We start from the raw sequence: 21,799 nt of genomic DNA on the forward strand, positions 1-21,799 counted from the left end.
TGAGAGTGACCCTGAGACTGAGGAGTGACCCTGATCCTGAGAGTGACCCTGAGACTGAGGAGTGACCCTGAGCTTGAGGAGTGACCCTGAGACTGAGGAGTGTCCCTGAGACTGAGGAGTGTCCCTGAGACTGAGCGTCCCTGAGAGTGAGGAGTGACCCTGAGAGTGAGGCGTGTCCCTGAGAGTGAGGCGTGTCCCTGAGAGTGAGGAGTGACCGTGAGAGTGAGAGTGTCCCTGAGTCTGAGGAGTGTCCCTGAGAGTGAGGAGTGACCCTGAACCTGAGAGTGACCCTGAAAGTGAGATTGTCCCTGAGAGTGAGGTGTGACCCTGACACTGAGGAGTGACCCTGAGACTGAGGAGTGTCCCTGGGACTGGGAGTGACCCTGAGCCTGAGGAGTGACCCTGAGCCTGAGGAGTGACCCTGAGAGTGAGGAGTGACCCTGAGCCTTAGAGTGACCCTGAGACCGAGGTGTGATCCTGAGAGTGAGAGTGTCCCTGAGACTGAGGAGTGACCTGAGCCTGAGAGTGACCCTGAGCCTTAGAGTGACCCTGACCTCAAGAGTGACTGACCCTAAACTCTCCTCCCTGCCCCACTCCCACCCCAACAATAGACTGACAGCTCCCCTCCCCCTGCTGAGTTCCTGCTGGACTGTTAGTTTGATCTCCCCAGAATATCTCTGATCCTCCTAACCCACCATCACGCTGATCCCAAGGCTGTTGCACTGACCATCCCTCCCTTGTTACTCCAACATTACCAAACCATCTTAAAGCCAGTCCATAACTGTCTTTCCTTTCCAGTTGGAGGTGTCTCACTGTCACCTGACCCACAGCAGGATGCAGCTCTGATGGAGTTGGCAGTGTCAATGTGGAGTCTTTCTGGTTCACATGATCCAATTACAGATCTGGTTTTTGGACAGTCCCTCTTGGGATTATCCAAGAGTATTCAAATGCTCCAAGTACAGAGTTTAAAGTTTGTATCTGTGACCATGATAATAGTGATCCTGTAGGTGATGGTTCCCCACCAGGAGGAACTGGGGCAGATTATTTTCTGGGCTCCTTTTCTTGCTCCTTCCCCATTTGGTGTACACAGAGGCTATCCTGGAGGACAGTTCCCAGAGACAGCACATCTGTCTAAGCATCTTCATGCCTTGATGCCAGTGTGCAGGTCCCTGATTCAGGACTTGTAAGTCCGCAGCCCCATCACTGTCACCAATTCTGCACTGCCGCTGGACCTGACAAATAGATGCTGGTAAAATTTTGAATATAACTTTGTTTATGGTGGGGTGTGTGGGGTGCTGTCACTGCTCACACAGGTTTGATGGGATGTTGGTCAGATTGCGTCAACAAATCAAGCTACAATAACCAGGACCACCATCCCACTGCTGCCATCACCCAACTTCGCCATCAGTGAAGAATACTCTTCCTTCACCTGTTCTGTCACCGAGGACCCTTACAGCTGCATTTTCTTTTTTGTGTGGAATCTCACCTGACCTTTCCCTAGCAACAGCTTGGAGTTCCAGGCAAGTTCTCACTCAGGCTGCCATTGGAGAGAACAGCCATTCCACCATGTCATAGTAACTATCCTCACACACATGCTCCCATCCACACTTGCACAATACCTCCCCCTCACACTTACCACCTTGAAAACATTTACACTCTCACCCATATTCACCTCCATACTTAACCCCCCAAAAACTGACGCCCCCCACCCGCCACTTATCTCCACACTCAAACCCCCACACACTCCCACACATTTCTTATGATCTCAGTTGATGGAAAGACAGGACAAGTCAAATTTAGGAATTAAATTTGGCTTGATAGATCATGTTTGTTGTTATTTTAGTTGGTGTTGCAGCTGCAAACTGAAACATGGTCACATTAGGCTGCAGTGTTTCTTTAACAGCAGAACAGGAGTATATCACACAAAAGATAGAAATAATAAACCAAGCTATATAAATGTAGAACACAGTTTGAAACATCTTAGAACACAGCAAAACGAGGTCTCATCCCATTTCCCAACACAATCTATCACAGAGATTTAAATCCAGAGAAACTGTCCCCTGTATCAAATCTGTACATTCAGATTTACTGATCCTCCCCACTTCTTTTCCTGTCAAGTCTTCTAAAACAATACTTTCGAACCTGAGGGTGCAGGCTTTCTCAGCATCTAGTAACCTTCAAATGTCTAACCAAACACTCGAGGTTTGAAAGTTTCACAAATTAAACTTTTCTGCTGAAATTAATGTTCTTTCCCTGTGCTATCCTAGACTCATTCTAGAACAGAAACTACATTTACTGCTCACCTCAGTCAGGACTTGTCCGAACTGCCCTAAAACTTTCAATTTCTTATTTTCCTAAGGTAAAATTAATATGTTTTCTAATCAACCTGTTCAGAGATGTTATTCACACCTCTGGAGCAGGTGAGACTTGAACCTGGGTCCCCTGGCTCAGAGATATGGACATTATCACAGGAACCCTCAAAATAGCCCATTGTAGATATTTTGAATCAACCTGCTCAGATATTACAACATACTGCTATACTGATTGATCCTGAACCAAAACCAGTTAATGACTGTCAGTTGTTACTCCCCTTCTCGTTAAGCACCAAAGTAAAATCCAGGGAGATCCTCTCTGACACACCCTGGATTAGGGTCACTGTTCCAGGGGACTATCAGGCCTGGATATTTTTGAATTATCCTTCAGAGAAGTGCCCAACCCCCATGCCATTACCTGATAATCAAACTCTAAAAATAATGTGTATATAAATCAGACACCTTTCATGTCACACACCTGTTCCCAGTATGCACCCACACATTTTAGCTCATTATGTTGACAGAGTTGACATTGAGTTTAATCTTGCCATTTTTAAATCTTTTAGAGCCTGGTTCAGGATGCCAACCAGTCATCGAAACATTCCGTCACTCACTGACCTGTCATGGCTCGTATGATGGGAACTGTCAGCAGTTCCGTTACTTCCATTCTGCCCGTGTCAACTATATCATGACATGTGCACCACTCCGAGGAAAAATGGGTTTTGTCTCATCTCGTTTCACCCGATTGTTCACGGTCCTTGCTCTCCCAGAGATGACCTCGGCCATGTTATCAGCCATTTATACCCCCTGTGTGACCCAGTGGCTGAACAGCTTCCCAACCTACACACTGGCCAGACACACCGATCTGGCCCAAGCCCTTGTTTCAGCTACAGTGGAACTTTACCAGAGAGTGAGGCAGACTCTGAAGCCATCACCTAGCCGTGCCCATTATCTGTTCTCAATGGTAGATATTGGGGCAGTGTTGAATGGTATATTCTTGTTGAATCCTGCCTCTATCACCATGCTGGTCAAACCCAAGAAAGATATACAGAAGCATTCAGGATCTCAGATATCATCCACCATTTCATCTGTCATTAAAATCATCATTGATCTGTGGCTACATGAGTCCATGAGGACGTTCTCTGACTGCCTCCTGACTGAAGGGGAGAAGAAGACTTTGACACAGATGCTGGTGGAAGTGGCTCAGTTTCATTTCTGTACTTCTGAACGTGGAGCTGAAAGCCTTCGGCCTCTGCAGGAGATAGCTGACTCCTCAATTGAGGACTCTTATTTGAGCCAATCTAATGTGGCAGAGTTCCGACAAATCACCATACCAGTCTCCCTGGAGGAGCAGAGTGCAGATAGATCTAGAGAGACATCCGGTGATGATGGCGGAGAGGCTGGAGCTACCGCTAATCTAGACCCCAAAACCCAATTACCTCAATCTCTGCAGCTCAATGAATCTGGATCAAAGATCTCAAGCAAGTCTTCAAAGCAAGCAGAAACCACCAAGAGAGAATCTTCCAGTTCTAAGGTTTACAGTTTGTTGACTTCAGTCTCAGATGGTCAGACACATGACTCAAAGACCAGGGGCCATTCTCCAACTAGGGTACCACACATCGATATCTATCCAACTCGCCTGACAGAAAGTGAGAGCTCTGTTCAGAGAAAGCAGAAACGTGCCAGAAGTCGCAGCAGGAAATCTAAAAGGTCAGAAACTCTAAAATCACTGCTCCCGTTCCACTTACTGCGCACAGAGGAATCTATAGTTAGCCTCATTTACAGCAAGTGGCCTGTTCGTCCAGCTAATAAACAGCAGATGACCTCTCCCAGGTGGAACCCATACCGGGAGGTGAGCTGTGATACTCTAGCTCAGCAGCTCCAGCTAATTGTCCAGAAACAGAACCACAAAAACAAAACCAACTACCAAATCATTTTCTTCAAAGAATGTGTGTATCACTTTGTACGTATCTACAGGGTTCTGTGCACCCCCAGAGGTCATTGCGTCTTGCTGTCTCTCACTAATTTCTCTGGCCGTAAAACACTGGTCAGACTGGCCGCCTACCTCACTATGGCCGACCTCTTTGAGATCAATGGTCAGATGTCGAAACTGGAGATGGCCAAGGTGATTAAGCAGGCAAGTTATGGAGCTGGGATTCATGGAAAAGACACAGTGATCCTGGTCCACGGAGCTCTGAGGAAGGACACATTCCAAGATCTGAGTGATGTGATAGCAGAGGGTAAATATCCTGAGCTTTACACAGCCAGTGAATTGGAGGAATTAGCCAAGATGTTTGCCAACGTCAAGAGGCTGCCACTGAATGTGAAGAGAGAGCAGGTGATTGAGAGGTAGGTGTACAACTTTCAATCTCTGGCCTTTTCCTGCAGCTCCAACACCAGGATGTACCTGTGCCATGCCAGTTCTGCTCTGTTCCCTTTTACTGTGTGTCACTGCAATAAAAGAGAGGGCAGAATGTCAGTGGTAGCATCACTTTGTGTTTGGGTGACTTAGACTATTAGACCATAAGAAATATGAACAGGAGTAGGCCATTTGGCCCCTCAAGCCTGCTCCAACATTCAATAGGATCATGGCTGCTCCAACATTCCTCACATCCACTTTCCCACCTTTTCCCTGTAATCCTTGATTCCCCGACTGATCAAGAATCTGTCTATCTCAGCCTGAACTATACACAAGGAATCTGCGCCCGCAGATCTGTTTGGTAAGGAGTGCCAAAGACTCACAACCCTTCCAAATCAAGCTGTATAGCTGGAGGTACTGACAGGCAGATGTGAGTTTTACAGACCTGGTAGGTGAGTGAGTGTAGTATCTAGAAACGATTTACAAATGCTGAGTGTTAGGCAGTGCTGTCAAAAACAGGAATAGGAGTAGGCCATTCAGCCCATCAAGCCTGCTCTGCCATTCAATGAGATCTTGGCTGTTCATCTATTTCCACAATCCTCAAAGCTCCCCCCCAACTTGACAGACCTATAAACAACTCCACCTATGTTTGTTGCCTCCTTGCTGTTTCTTAGCTCCATCCAAATGGAGCCCCTGTCTCAATCCTTTGATCTCAGTTTAAGGTGTGAGTACCAAGTGCCTGAGGTTCTGACCACAGACACACTCTCTCTCTCTCTCTCTCAGACACACATGCACAGAGACTCTCTCTAATCCACACACGCACACAAACACACTCTCACACACACACAGCTATGAAGAGCAGTTATGAGTAAGAAAATAGTAAAACTTTGTGAATCAAGGATCTAAACTAAAACGGTAGAATGAGGTGAAATTCCTTCAAACCAGATTTCAGATTCAGAAAAGAAACAATTAGGAGTTCTGATATTTGAAACTTGATCCAGTTTTTCCAACCCACCTCACTGTGAGAGATATCTCAGTGCTGCTTTCATATCCGGACACTGATTCTTACCGACTGAGAAACACAGTACTACCTCCTTGGAAGCATGTCCAGCAGCTACCTCAGACCAGAAACTGTGGCTAGGCAATGGCAACGTATCAGGTCTGTCACCTCAACAATTAAAGCAATAAAACTCCACCCTTATCTCACTCTAAAACTTGCTAGATGCTGTTTTCCAAATCACTTGTGGTTTTTGTTTCGTAAACAGCAAATATACCGTAGTTCCCTTTAACTATTTGACTTTCCAGTTCCAAGCTATCGCCTGATAAACACGTTGTGACCCAGTAATGTACAGCTGCCCATCCTGTACTGTACCTATCCTAGGCTGCCTCCTCATTGCATCCTTTACCCCATGCTGCTCCCCTATTGCCCCTTCCCCAAACCATGCCAGCCCTTGCTCCAGCTGACTCACTCTCTCTCACTCTCTCTCACTCTGTCCCTCTGGTATAGGTTTCTCCTGGCTGTGTTGCAATCTCTCCATGTCGTGTTGCTGTTGAACACATGGGACAATGCGTACACACCTGGACTGAGGGCTGGTCTCCCTGGATACCTGGCTCACTTCCTCCTGCACTGTAGCTGCATTGATGTCTGGCAGCCTTGGCCACACCAAGCTTACACCCAGATCGCCAACTCACAACTCGGAGTCAGCAACCTCTCAACAATCAACAGGACCAACGGTCAGTCTGACCCCCACCTCAGCCTCGGGTCAGGGCTCAGGGCTCAGGGTGGTGGAGGGCAGCGGTAACTCGGACTAGGGGCGAGAGTAATTACTTTACAATCCTGCACAGTCACTGGGCTCAGATCCATAGCCCACACCTCAGGAGGAGATGTCAGCCTCAGAGAGGGATAAAAAGATTGCATTATGAGGGTAATTTACAAATGCTGAGTGTTAGGGAGTGCTGTCAAAAACAGGAATAGGAGTAGGCCATTCAGCCCATCAAGCCTGCTCTGCCATTCAATTAGATCTTGGCTGTTCATCTATTTCCACAATCCTCAAAGCTCCCCCCCCAAAGACCCACCTTGTAATCCCTCGAGTGTTAAAGATTAAACAATGATCCAATCAACATGTTCAAAATGATTCAAGGATCCCATGGGGTCGATGAAGAGAAACTATTCCCTCTGGGGGAGGGGGGTGGAGGGGACGAGGTTGGGGCAGAGTCCAGAAGAAAGGAGGGGTCAGAACCTTCAAACCCGAGCTGGGCTGTTCAAGGCTGATGTCAGGGAGCACTTACTCACACAAAGGGGTGTGGTGTCTGGAATTAACTGCCCAGGAAAACTGTTGGTGCTGGGGCTCAATGGAAATGTAAACAGTGAGGGAAACAGGTGTAACTTGCAGAGAGTGGTAAAGAGTTATGAAATCAGAACATGGAAGATAATACAGCACAGGAATGGGCCCTTTGGCCCACGATGTTGTACTGAACATGACACCAAATTAAACTAATTCCTTCTGCCTGTCCTTGATCCATATCCCTCCATCCCCTGCATATTCATGTGCCTATCTAAAAGTCTTTTAAATTCCCCTATCATATCTGCCTCCACTACCACCCCTCGCAGCATGTTCCAGACTCCTACCACTCTCTATGTAAAACACTTGCCCCTCATATCTCCTTTGAAATTTCACTCTCTCACCTTAAATACATGCCCCCTTGTATTAGAAATTTCTACCCTGGTAAAAAGATTCTGACTGTCAACCCTATCTATGCATCACATAATTTTATAGACTTCTATCAAGTCATGGAGATAATGTTTCGCTGTAGGTTGATCGGTAGTGGAACAGGCTCAAGGGACTGAATGGAATCTTCCTGTTCCTGTGAGTCTGCCTTCAGGACCTGCCATCCACTAACCCACTGGTCCACATTCTATCGCATTCTCCAACTCCCCCATCCCAGCCCTGAACTCACATCTTTCATCAGAATCTCTTGTCGACTCCTCTCATCACCTGTCTAAGCTCACCTGGTTTGTTAGAGCCACCTCCTGTCTCCTCCTGCCTAATCCCACCAAAATGATAACCGTTCAGCTTCTTTCCCTGCCTTCCCCAGTCAGCCAGTTACTATAAAACCATAAAATGTGGGAATAGAAGTAGGCCATTCAGCCCTCTGAATGACATTCAATGAGATCATGGCGATTTGATAATCCTCAAGTCCACTCTGCTGCCTTTTTCCCCATCACCTTTAATTCCCTTACTGATTAAAAATCAGTCTCTCTCAGCCTTGAATATACTCAATGACCCAGCTTCAACATGCCTCTGTGGCAAAGAATTCCACAGATTCACTCCCCTCTGAGAGAAGATATTTCTCCTCATCTCTGTCTTAAATTGGTGCTCCTTATTCTGAGATGATGACCTCTGGTCCTATACGCTCCCACAAGGAGAAACAGCCTTTCTGCATCTACCCTGGCAAGTCCCCTAAGAATCTGCAATGTTTCAATAAAGTTACCTCTCATTTTCTAAACTCTAATGAGCACAGGCCCAACCTACAGAACCTCTCCTCATAAGACAGTCCCTCCATATCCAGGATCAGCCGCGCGAACCTTCTCTGGACTGACTCCAATGCCAGTCTATTGTTCCTTAGATAAGGGGACCAAAACTGGTCACAGTATTCCAGCTGTAGTGTGACTAGTAGGTCAGAGATAGCAAGAACTGCAGATGCTGGAGTCAGAGTCAATACAGTGTGGAGCTGGAGGAACACAGCAGGTCAGGCAGCATCAGAGAAGCAGGAAAGCTGACATTTCGGGTTTACACCCTTCATCAGGTCCTTTATCAGGATCCTGATGAAGGGTGTGAACCTGAAATGTCAACTTTCCTGCTCCCCTGTGGCCTGACTAGTGCCTTGTACGGTGATAGCAATAGCTCAAGTGTAGAAATTACTCACAGTGTCACTGGTAGAGTTCAGGGAAAAGCCCAGCTATTGCTTAAACCCTCAGGAGCCAGGCTCAATTCACAAGATTCCACCCAGACTATCCACAGTATACTGTCAGAAATCACACAACACCAGGTTATAGTCCAACAGGTTTATTTGAAAACCGAAGCTTTCGGTTCATAGCCTGACAAGGAGGAAGGCTTAGAAAGCTTGTGTTTTCAAATAAACCTGTTGGACTATAACCTGGTGTCATGTGACTTCTGACCTTGTCCAGCCCAGTCCATCACCGGCATCTCCAATCACTGGACACTGGACAAATCTGTTCCCGGGATAAACAGCAAGAGGTCAGAGAGAGGTGTCAAAGAACAGGACCCACTTCAACCTGTAGCCCTCCTTTCACAAAAGACAAACGCAGAACAAATGAAGAGACAACAGAAAAACTAAAACAAACTGCAAAGAAACATCTAAAATAAGCTCAGGTACCAGTGAACGGAAAAGACAAAGCAAAGGATAACCAAACAGGGAGAAGTACATGAAGTGGGTCTGAAAGGAACATTGCGGAGGCTATCAAAAATAACATAGCGTGGTCAGGAGCAATTGGTCAGCTGGAAAACTGTTAATGCTGATAAATATATTGAAGGCACACCCAAGAAATGTATTGGATCAGGGACAGAGCCTCACCAAGAATAATGTGAACAAAATAACAGCAATGAAAATATACATGACTCAAAAGAGGAGTGATCCCTTGGACCAGGTTGTTCCCATCTTTGGGTTTTGAGCAAAGAAAAAGAACATAGTGCCAGACGGTCAGCGCTGAGGGAGCGCCACACTGTCGGAGGGTAAGTACTGAGGGAGAGCTGCACTGTCGGAGGGTCAGTGCTGAGGGAGAGCCACACTGTCAGAGGGTCAGTGCTGAGGGAGGGGGCACTGTCGGAGGGTCAGTGCTGAGGGAGCGCCGCGCTGTCGGAGGGTAAGTACTGAGGGAGAGCTGCACTGTCGGAGGGTCAGTGCTGAGGAAGCGCCGCACTGTTGGAGGGTCAATGCTGAGGAAGCGCCGCGCTGTCGGAGGGTCAATGCTGAGGGAGCGCCGCACTGTCGGAGGGTCAGTACTGAGGGAGTGCCGCACTGTCGGAGGGTCAGTGCTGAGGGAGTGCCGCACTGTCGGAGGGTCAGTGCTGAAGGAGTGCCGCAATGTTGGAGAGTCAGTTTTTCAGCTGGAACATTAAAATAAGGCTTTCTCTGCCTTCTGCATTTGAGCTAAGAGTTCCCACTCCATTACATTGGTAACTAAAGTTTTGTGATTCGGAAAGATGCTATATAAATGTAAAAACTGAAAGAACTGCGGATGCTGTAAATCAGGAACAAAAATAAAGTTGCTGGAAAAGCTCAGCAGGTCTGGCAGCATCTGTGAAGAAAAAATCAGAGTTAATGTTTCGGGTCCGGTAACCCTTCCTCAGAGCAGTTCTAAGGAAGGGTCACCAGACCCAAAACGTTAACGCTATATGAATGTAGGTTGTTGATTCTGTGCAGTCGATATTATAGCTGCCATGTAGTGTTGTGTGTTTGACTGGCTACATTTGCTGAAGCCACACACTGATGGCGTTGTGTCCTCTCACTACAGGTCAATCAGTCGCTCAGATTTGGACAATGATCCCAGAAATCACCAATGTCATGGCTTTAATTCACCAATCAGCTTTGAGCTACTTGAATCATGTGTTCCCCAACCTACCTCTCATTTCCCCACGTCACTACCTGGATTTCATTGACCTCTTCTGGATGCTGTCCTATAACCTGGATCGATGTGTGGCTTTGGAAAGTGAGAGGTGAGTTATTCTCTCTGTCATCCTGAAAGAGATTGCTATTTCATGAAACGAGCAGGTGAATTCAGCTGGAGCCAGAACAGGATAGGGCAGAGATTAGGGATGAGGGGAATTGGATCAGAATTAGGACAATGTGCCATCATCAGAATAGGCACTATTAGGGAATTCAAGGGGTTAGTGGGTGGAGATGAGGGAATTGTGAAAAGAGCAGGGATTAGGAGAATCAGAAGATATTGGGGGAATAGGGAGTTAAGAGAAACAATTGGGAAGGCAGTCGGGAGGGGTTAAAGTGACATGAATTTAAGGGAATGGAGGATGTTTGATGGCAGTGATGAGCTTCCTTCAGTGCAGAAGGCTGGAGGGGAGGTAGTGGTATAGTGATAATGTCACTAGGCTACTAATCCTGAGGCCCAGGCTAATGTCTTGGGGACTGGGGTCAAATCCTGCCATTGCAGAGGTGCAATTTGAATTCAATGAAAGACTGGAATTTAAAAAGCTGACCAAATGATGACCATATAACCGTTTCTGATTGTTGTTAAAAACCCATCCGGTTCATTGTTCCCTGGTCTGGTCTACACGTGACTCCAGACCCACAGTGGTGTTGTTGACTGTTAACAGCCTTCTAGGCAATTCAGGATCTGCAACAAATGCTGGCCTTGGTGGCATCATTTTAAAATGAAATGCAAGCATTTGAGAGGAGATTTGAGGCAAAGATTTTCCTTCTCTTGTGGTGGGGTCTGGGATGCACTGACTGGGAGGGTAGTAGAGGTGGGCAATCTAACAACCTTTAAAAAGTACTTGGATGAGCACTTGAAATGTCATAATATTCAAGGCTATGGATTTAGTGCTGGAAAGTGGGACTGGTGTAGGGAGTATATTTTTGGTGATTTGATTTGATTATTATTGTCATATGTACTGAGATACAGTGAAAAATATTGTTTTGCTTCCTGTCCAGACAAATCATACCTTACATAAGTACATCAGGCGAGTAGAACAGAATGCAAAATATAGAGTTAGTAAGTGTGGAGCTAGAGAGACACAGCAGGTCAGGCAGCATCACAGGAGCAGGAAAGTCGATGTTTCGGGTCAGGAAGGGTCCCAACCTGAAACGTCAGCTCTCCTGTTCCTCTGATGCTGCCTGGCCTGTGTTCCTCCAGCTCCGTACTGTGGTATCTCTGACTCCAGCATCAGCAGTTCTTGCTATCTGCAGAATATAGAGTTACAGATATAGAGAAGGTGCAGAGAAAGATCAACTTTAATATGAGAGGTCTGTTCAACAGTCTGATAACAGCAGGGAAGAAGCTGTTATTGAATCTTTCGTCATGTGTTTTCAAACCTTTATATCTTCTGCCTAATGGAAGAGGGTGGAAGAGAGTATACAACTGGGGTGGGAGGGGTCTTTGATTATGTTGGCTACTTTCCCGAGGGAGTGGGAAGTGTAGATGGAGTCGATGGAAGAAAGGCTGGTTTATCTGATAGACTGGGCTGTGTTCACAACTCTCTGTAATTTCTTGTGGTCTTGGGCAGAGCAGTTGCCATACCAAGCCGTGATGCATTCAGATAGGATGCTTTCTATGGTCCTTCTATGAAACTTGGTAAGAGTCTTTGCAGACATACTGAATTTCCTTAGCCTTCTGAGGAAGCAGAGGTGTTGGTGAGCTCTCTTGACCATCGTGTTGATGTGGATGGACCAGGACAGATTGTTGGTATATTTAGTCCTAGGAACTTGAGCTCTCTATCACCTCCAGCTCAGCACCACTGATACAGACAGGGGTGTGTACTCCACTCTGCTTCCTGAATTTGATGGCCGGCTCCTTCATTTTACTGACATTGAGGGAGAGATTGTTGTCTTTACATCAGGCCACTAAGCTGTCGATCTCTTTCCTGTACACTGTGTTGTCGTTGTCATTGAGATTCAAACCACTACAGTGGTGTCATCAGCAAATTTATAAATGGAGTGAGAGCTGGTGGTACAGACTTTATGAGCTAAATGCCTTTTCCATACTATATGACACCCAAACACACAGGAATTTTTATTTAGAAATGAAGACATATGAGATGCTTGAATTCAGAGAAAAGGATAGAAGTCATTTTAAATTCATTCATGGATGTGGTCATCACTGGCTGGGCCCAAGGTTTATTGCCAGTACATAGTTCCCCTGAGGTGGGTGGTGGTGAGCTACCTTCTTGAACAGCTGCAGTCCACTGCTATAAGTAGACCCAGAATGCCCTGAGGAAGAGAATTCCAGGATTTTGATCCAGCAATACTGAAGGAACCATGATCAGAATTTGATCAGAACAAATAAGGTTCAGGATAACTCAGAGCAATGACAGGTTATGCTAAATTGGGAAAAAAATCCTTTACTTTGTTATGTAGTTGCAGACTAGAGGCCAGAATTTTAAATTACCACCAATGTAGCAGATACGTGTGAACACCACCCCCCTGCAAGTTCCCCTCCAAACCACTCACCATCCTGACTTCGAAATATATCACCGTTCCTTCACTGTCACTGGGTCAAAATCCTGGAATTCCCTCCCTGATGACATTGTGGGTCAACCCACAGCACTTGGATTACTGTGGTTCAAGAAGGCAGCTCATCACCACCTTCTCAAGGGACAACTAAGGACGAACAATAAATGCTGATCCACATCCCTTGAGAGAATGTTTTTAAGATGACGAAATTAGGAGAAACGCTTTAGTGTAAATGATTATAAATTCAGGGGTAATCTAACTTGAAAAAGGGGAGTATGGAATCTAGTCATTTATAGAAAGGTAATGGATAACTATTTGAAAAGTTTAAGATATGAATGGGACTAACGCATAGCTCTTCAGATTGCTGACATTTTGTGTCTGGAATAGCTCTGTGAGGATATTAAAGAATCTAAGTGTGATTTACAGGATGGGAATGGGTTTGCATAAGATCCAGCAAGTGTATAAAGAAGCTGAGGAATACAAGAAGCACATAGATGACCTGAAACACAAGCTCAATGAACTGGCAGAGGTAAGGAATGTTGCCATAACTCCCAGCTCTTCTGATTTCCCTCATCTTCCTCCATTCCTATTCTGAATCATATGGTTCAGGGTCAAAGAGCACTGACTCTCCTTGGGTCAGAGGTTAAAGGAACTGCAACTTCCTCTGCTACAAAGTCGTGATCAAAGGTAATCCTCTTGTCTCAGTCTAGACAATGGGCCAATTGAGAGCCTCATAGGCCAGATTCAATCAGTGAAGGGTCATGGCCTGACACCAGGAGTGTGTAATAATGAGGACTGGATGGCTTGTTCCCTTCTCTCTGACCTACAGCAGATCACCCCAGAATGACCCTTCCCAATTCTAACTAAGAGTAAAGAATCTATTTCTTCATTGGGACCTCTATGAAACCAAATGCATCAGATACACAGTCACTTCTGTCATCGCAAATCTATTGTTTGGAAACACCAGTTGCTCTGAAATTTTTTGAATAGGTCCAACTTGCAACACCAAGTTAGAACCACCCTCTGCAAGTGGAAACATATGAGCTCTGGTATCTGGATATAAAATAGATTTTATTGCTGATTTATGATACTTGATGCTTCAGGCTCTTAAAACTCTCATCTTTACCGGATCACACACGTGTGAATAGGTATGCCAACATTATTCCTTCACCCAAAAAATTCCAAACAGCCTTTCCAGACAGACCTAAGCATTCCAGACTGGAGTGGATACAATGTGTCTCCTGTATATGGGGCTGGATCTGACCCCAGTTTCCAGAAGTTGAAAGGTCAGTTTCTGAACTCTGACCCAAGGATCTTAAGCTGTCCATTTTACTGTCAGTTTGAGGGTATCTTGGTTTATAAGTGGGTCTAGTTTAGTTGGGAACATTGTCAGTGTGGACTAATTGGACCAAAGGGTCTGTTTCTATGCTGTATGACTCTTTGACTTAATGATAAAAGCAGACATTGAGCTCAATAGTTCTCAGCTGTGTTCGGGACACCTCAATGTGGATCTGACCAGATTGTTGACTCTCTCTTTTTAACACAGGAAATAGGAGCAGGGAAAGGCCATTCAGCCCATCCATAGGACCATTAGATATAGAATCAGAATTAGGCCATTTGGTCCATCGAGTCTGCACTACCATTCAATCATGACTAATATGTTTCTCAAGTCAATTCTCTTGCCTTCTCCCCATAACCCATGATTTCCTTACTAATAAATACTTGTAAAGCTTACTACATCATTCAATACCATCAAGGCTGATTTTGGGGTTCAGCCAAACGTTCCTGCTCACTGCCACTATCCCGTGATTCCATGGGACCAAGAATCTGTCTATCCCAGCATTAAATACATTCAACGTGGGAGCATCCACAACCTTGTAGGATTCAAAACCCTTGGAGTGAAGCCATTTCTCATCTCAGCCAGAAATGGTTGCCCTCTTATCCTGAGTTTTTGCCCTTGTGTTAGGATTTCCCCAGCCTCTCAGCATGCAGCTTACCACCACTTTCTCAAGGGCAACTAGGGACGGGCAATAAATGCAGGCCCAGCCAGTGACACCCACTTCCTGAATTAACAAAAATATGGCATCTTCCAGCACCACCCTGTCCATGTCTCGCCTAGAGGACTCATGCATCATAGTTTTGATTCAGAAACCTTGCAAAAGCTGATATTACCCATGCAGCTCATGCACCTTTCTTGCCAAATTAGTGCCAACTTATGCTCCTTTATAACTTGGGTGAGTGCCCAGACTTACAAAAGGATTAACTCTATTTACACAGGTGCAGAGAACTTTTTATTTTAATTGAATGACAGCTCTCTGAGTTTATAATAAGCTAGGTTTTTTTTCTCTGTGACCTTTATGTCAACAGCTCAATGTTTGCACGGAATTAAGAGGCCTCTATGTCTAATGTACTGGTTGATTGAGGCTTTTTGAGGTTTAGAATAATGCCAGTTTATTTTTTAAATTATGAATGGCCTTTATTTCTAGCTATTTCAATGTAGCATTATCAGTATAGGACAGAATGTGGCAAATTTTTCCCTCTATGACCCAATTTCAGAGCTTGACAATTGTTATGACCCTTGAGTGAGAATGGTAAGTTTGGGAACACAGCTGTACAGATGGAATAACTTGGTCAGAGTTCTGAGTCCTGCCTCAGAGCTCACAACTTTAAAATTCCAGCTCATGACCCCACCTGGGATTCCAAGCCCCACTTTGGGAAAGGCCACTTTCCCAGGGACAGTCCCAGGGACCAATCTAGTAAAATCTTTCTGTCCCACCTTGAATGCAAGTATATCACTTGAAATCTGACCATAATATTCCAGATGTGGTGTCACCAACCCCTATACAAGTGTACCAAGACTTCCTTAGTCTTCTACTTATAGAGGAATAGAGTCATACAGAATGGAAACAGACCCTTCAGTCCAACCAGTCCGTGCTGAACATAATCCCAAATAAACTAGCCCCATCTGCCCGTGCTTTGGACCATATCCCTCCAAACATTTCCTATCATGCACTTATCTAAATGTCTTTTAAATGTTGTAACTGTACCCATTTCCACCACTTACTCTGGAGGTTCACTCCACACGTGAACCACTCTCTGCATTAAAAAATTGCCCTTTATGTCTTTTTTAAATCTTTCTCCTCTCACCTTAAAAACATGCCCCCTAGCCTTGAAATCCCCCATGTTTGAAAAAGACACCTGCCATTCACCTTATCTATACCCCTCATGATTTTATAAAGTCACCCTTCAACCTCCTATGCTCCAAAGAGAAAAGTTCCAGCCTATCCATCCTCTCCTTATAAATCAAGCCCACCATTCCTGCAACATCCTGGTAAATCTCTTCTGAACCCTTTCCAGCTTAATAATATCCTTCCATAACAGGGCGACTGGAACTGCACACAGAACTCCAGAAGAGGCCTCACCAACATCCTGTATAACCTCAACATGACATCCCAACTCCTACACTCAAAGCACTGAGCAATGAAATCAAGCGTGCTAAACACCTTCTTAACCATCCTACCTAAGAATTATGTACCTGAACCCCTAGGTCTGTGTGATCTGCAACACTACCCAAAGCTACCCAACTTTTAATTGCCTTGCCTTTGTGTGTTTTACCAAAATACAATACCTCACATTTATTCAAATTAAACTCCATCTTCCACCCCTCTGCCTATTGACCCAGTTGATCAAGATCTCTTTGTAATCTTAGATAACCTTCTTCACTGTCCACAGTATCACCAACCTCCTTTCAATAATTGCTCACTGTACCTGAACTGAAACGCTGTCTGACTGGATCTTCTTATCTGCTGCAGATAAGGAGACAATTGATTGACCGGTTTGGGAAAGTGAAAGCAGAGTTTATAGATCTCATGTCTAAGTGCCGTAATGAGGAGTTCCGCATCGCACTGCTAATGCGAGAACTGGAGGCTGCACGCAAGAAATTTGATGAAGAATTTGCCATGGTTAGTGTTCATCTGACTTGAGGTCATTCAGATTGGGCCATCAATAAACCTGTCAAATGAGCAGGAATTGAGCTTTGATTGCCGTTGTGGTAACTGGGACTTCCATCTTGAATGGGACACAGCTGCTCTTTGCCAGGGAGCCATGCACAGTATCTGAGTGGATCATTTCCCAACACAAGTCCATACACAAGGGACCAAGTGGCCTCTTCCATCAAAATTCTGTGATTCTATGCATGTGCCTCAGTGCGTTCTGAAGAAGGGTCACTAGACCCAGAACATTAACTCTGGTTCTCTCTCCACAGATGGTACCAGACCTGCTGAGCTTTTCCCAGTAATTTCTGATTGTGTTTCTGATTCCCAGCATCCGCAGTTTTTAGTTTTTTTATTTGTAGATTCAGTCCTACTCCATAAGCCCAGCACAGCATTGAAGCCGGTGTTTCCAATGCAGTACCATAGGATTAAATGTGCCATTATTTGAACAGGCATTAAACCAAATGATGGCACAACACAAATATGAGTGGGGGAGGGGGTTTACTTTAGCGTCCATATTAAAATTCATCCCTCAATTAATGTCACAGAAGTTAGATTGTCTGATCAATCTCTTTCCATGCATTTGCTGAACTATAATTGTCTGCAAAATTCCTACATTACAATGGAGACTGCAGAATCAGGCCATTCAGCCCCACAGTTCTCTGCTGTTGTGGTTTGACAAAGGCCGTGTATAACTGCAGTATGACATCCTTGTTTCTCAACTTCCAAATCCATGACCACTTCCAACTAGAAGGTCAAGGGCAGCAGATACATGGGAACACCACACCCTCAAGTTCCCCTCCAAGCCACTCACCATCCTGACTTGGAAATATATCGCTGTTCCTTCAGTGTCGCCGGGTCAAAATCCTGGAATTCCCTCCTTAGTGGCCTTGTGGGTCAACCCACAGCACATGGACTGCAGCGGTTCAAGAAAGCAGCTCACCTCCACCTTCTCAAGGGCAACTAGGGATGGGCAATAAATGTTGGGCCCAGCCAGGGACGCCCACACCCCACAAATGAATTTAAAAAAAAACATGTTCTACATGAGGCTGCTGCTATTTCTATTCATTTCACCTAATCTGCACCAAATATTTCATTGGCTTTGAGACATGCAAAGATTGTGAAACGTCCTTCAAAATCACTGGTGATTAGACAGGATCTGGAAACAGTGAAGACAAAGGAAGAGTGGTTGCAACAAATTACCTCAAACAACAATTACCCTGAGCCACATACTGGCAGAGAAGGACAGATACCATGAGATGTGAACAGCGGCAGACTGTGCAAATACCACATGGAAGCTACAGTTTGAATGTGAATTTCATGCATTGCCCTTCCCACGCGCCCCCACCACCACCACCATGAGGATAACATTCCCAAAGAACCTGAAAAAATAATTTGCTGAAGAAAAGTGAGTTTCCCATTTCCCAAGAAAACACAGCCAGCTAGCAGCAAAATCCAACAGAGAGAGACAACAGCAACTGTGGCAGGAGCCACAGAACAAATTCAACACTCCAAAGGCAAACTTCACCAAGAAGCTGGTAAGAGGCACAGGGGAAAGTATGTGACCAATTGAAAACACCAGTCATGCTCAGAAAAAAGCAAAGATCTTAGTGAGGGAATCGCTGTAGGGAGCTAAGGAAACCTCTAGGAGTAAAGTGAGATATTCCTGAGGGAAAAAAGGGGAAATCTGTGCAAAGACCAAGAAAGGAAGAGGAGGAAGTTTTCACTTCACAAAAAATGTCACTGCCCTTGAGAATTGGCGCTGTGAGATACAGCTATAAGGGACTGTGATAGGGCTAGAGAAGTAATTTACACAGAGTCAGGAAGATTCAGAATTTACTTAAGCTGTAAAAGAGCAAATGTAGAGAAATCTAGTTAAAGAGACTAGAAGAAAAGAAAAATCAAGAGGGATTAAAGCTTTAAAAGCTCCAGGACTCAGTCATTAATTATCTTAATTTTGGTGGGAAGATTAACAAGAGCTGCAGCAGAGAACTTTGTTTCGAGGCGAATGTAAAAGAAAGCATTCCTTCAACAGCGAAAAAAAAACAGAGAATGTCCATTTTGTCTTGGAAGAAGCAGGACAACTCCATCTTGGCTGAAGAAGGCACAAAAACCGTGAAAGAAAATGAGAAGCCAACATCTTAATCATTAAAAAATATGGGGAAATCTGAAAGAAAGAGAGAAAAACTAATAAGCAGGAAAGAGATACAGTATTTCAAATAAACAGAATTTTGAAAACAAAAGATCAGTGCAAGTCAACCACTTAAAAATTTGAAGGTTTATTGACAAATTTAATAGACCTTTACAGCAATACAAATTTAAACAGACTAGCAAACAAAAATAATTAGAGTCCACCAAACTCTTCAGTAATTAAATTTACAACAACTTTGATGAATCAAAGAATATAAGCTTGAAGAACATTAGATGAAAAGCAGTATTGAAATAATGCAGATTTGATATGGCTTTACCAGTAGCAAATATTAATAAGCACATTGTCAAGAAATGGAAGGAAACTGAATACTTCCTCAGGTCAGCAACGGATTGTACAGGACACAGGTTTGGGCTTCTTGGAGGAGACATTTCCTTACGAGACAGAATTACTTCAAAATTAAACACAAAGTCTGAAGTAGAACAAGTTAATACACTACTGTATTCAGTGGGGCCTATGTGGATGATATTATTCATTAGAATATTAAGTAGATACAGATTCTTTTGAAAATGTCCTAAAAGTCTTTGCTGATTATTTCAATTTAAGAAACAAAAAGAATTCTTGAATGATCAAACTTTAACAAAGGAGTTCAGCTTCCAGGGGAATCTATGGACAGTTTCATTAATGATCTCTACAGATTAATGGAAAACTGAATATGGAACTTCGAAAAAAGATGCAAAATTGTTACTGGAATTATTGATGAGTCTTTGTCAGATTTCTTCCAGTCTGAAGAAGAGTTCATTTTAAAGAAATCTATTCAAATTGTTCTGGAAGTAGAAACCAAAACAGATGCTCAGATAAATTCTGAGAGGGAAAGTCAAACAGTGCCCCAGGAAAGCCAGAAGGACTATTCAGTTTATACGGCATGGACATAGGATCGAGGATCACATGACCGGCCAACACAGAGAGTAAGTCAAACACCAGATGCTAAGAATAGTATCAATGCGATAAAATAACAGGCTTCACAGGCACAATGTTCAGCCATGTTAAAGGAGTGTTACATTTGTAAAACTAGATCACTTTTAAAAAGTGTGCAGGAGTAAGCAACACTTTCAGAACATGCAGAAATACCATTGTCCAGACACATACAATAAAACACCCACCACCATTAGAGAGGATATCTGCCTTGGACTAGGCACTTTGTTGGAGAAAGCACCCAAGACATTCCTAGGTGAATTTGCTGATCTAGACCAACCAGAAGACACAGGACATGTCTCTGTCAATGCAAACACTGTTTATTTTAAACTTGAGATAGCAAGAACTGCCGATGCTGGAGTCAGAGATAACACAGTGTGGAGCTGGAGGAAAACAGCAGGCCAGGCAGCATCAGAGGAGCAGGAAAGGTAATGTTTCGGGTCTGGACCCTTCTTCAGAAACGGGGGAGGGGGTTGGGAGCTGGGAAATAAATAGAGAGAGGAGGGGTGGGGCTGGGGAAGATAGGTGGGATGGTGATAGGTGAGTGCAGGTAGGCAGTGATAGGGATTGGTCAGTGAGGTGGGAGAGGGGGATAGGTGGGAGAGAAGATGGACAAGTTATGACAGGTTAAGGAGGCGGGGCTGCGAGAGAGGGTTGGACGTGGGATGAGGCCGGGAGTGGGGAGATTTTAAAACTGGTGAATTCCACGTTTAGACCATCGAGCTGTAGACTCCCGAGGTGGAATATGAGGTGCTGCTCCTCCAGTTTCTGGGCGGCGTCATTGTGACACTGGAGGAGGCCCAGAATGCATATATCGCCCTGAGTGTCAGTGGTGGAGGGAGTGGATGCTTGTGGATGTGGTGCCAATCAAGCGGCTGCTTTGTCCTGGATGGTGTCAAGCTTCTTGAGTGTTGTTGGAGCTGCAGTCATCCAGGCAAGTGGGGAGTATTCCATCACACTCCTGACTTGTCCCTCCCCATTTCTGAAGAAGGGTCCTGACCGGACCGAAACATCAAGTTTCCTGCTCCTCTGATGCTGCCTGGCCTGCTGTGTTCATCCAGCTCCACACTATGTTATTTTAAACTTGATTTTGGAGCATCTGTTAGTGTCCTATCAGACCAGTTCCTGCTGGCTGAAGAAGCACACATTACTGTGTACAGTAATGAGACTGCATCAAGCACTAGAGTAACTGTCAGGACCATCAGAATTTTACACATTTCACTGCAAAACAACACACATAAGGTTGCTATTCATAATGAAACTCTTCACTTCAGAGCATGTGTGCATGGCTCAGTCCCATACATCACAGTCAAAGGAAATGGGCACCATCCTGGAGAACAACTGGACCAGGAGCAAACCATTGTTGACAACCAGTCGAAGAAGTCACCGGGCAGAGGGATAGTGGAACACAAACAGATGAAACAATCCAATGAGGTCAATAATGTTGGAATAAGATAGTAAAACACAGGGAGTCACAGACTCCACAGGGTCTGGTAATAATGTCTGATCTGCTGTCTTATCAAATAGAATGTTCAATGCTAGTGACAGAGATAATGCTGAGTGAGCAACAATCTAGCAGTAAGATGACTGAGAGTCTGAAATTGTTTTCTTCACGAGCTAAACATCCACAGAGGGTGACCCAAGAAGTCCAGCTGGAAGAATAAGTCAAGAGAGATGAGGAGTATTCAACACCATGTGAGTCAGATATTGTCACAGAAATTGTTGGGTGTCAGCATCCAGGAAACTGAAAAACTTCAACGAATCAGCGAGACTGTACCCTGTCCAGAAATCCAGCATAATACAA

The 21,799-nt window shown here is 44.7% G+C and overlaps 1 protein-coding gene across 1 annotated transcript in view; it reads left to right on the forward strand.

The window, feature by feature from the left end:
• The window catches only part of LOC109916102 (dynein heavy chain domain-containing protein 1), a 210,088-nt gene that overhangs the window by 120,685 nt on the left and 67,604 nt on the right, over positions 1 to 21,799 (forward strand). The window contains exons 23-27 of the mRNA XM_048597842.1: positions 2,879 to 4,661; positions 6,179 to 6,405; positions 10,208 to 10,409; positions 13,306 to 13,408; positions 16,692 to 16,841. Of these exons, the coding sequence (XP_048453799.1) occupies positions 2,879 to 4,661; positions 6,179 to 6,405; positions 10,208 to 10,409; positions 13,306 to 13,408; positions 16,692 to 16,841 (2,465 nt within the window). The remainder of the gene's footprint in view (positions 1 to 2,878; positions 4,662 to 6,178; positions 6,406 to 10,207; positions 10,410 to 13,305; positions 13,409 to 16,691; positions 16,842 to 21,799) is intronic.

Source organism: Rhincodon typus, chromosome 6 (genome assembly GCF_021869965.1).
Source record: "Rhincodon typus isolate 14 chromosome 6, sRhiTyp1.1, whole genome shotgun sequence".
NCBI classification, from domain to species: Eukaryota; Metazoa; Chordata; class Chondrichthyes; order Orectolobiformes; family Rhincodontidae; genus Rhincodon; species Rhincodon typus.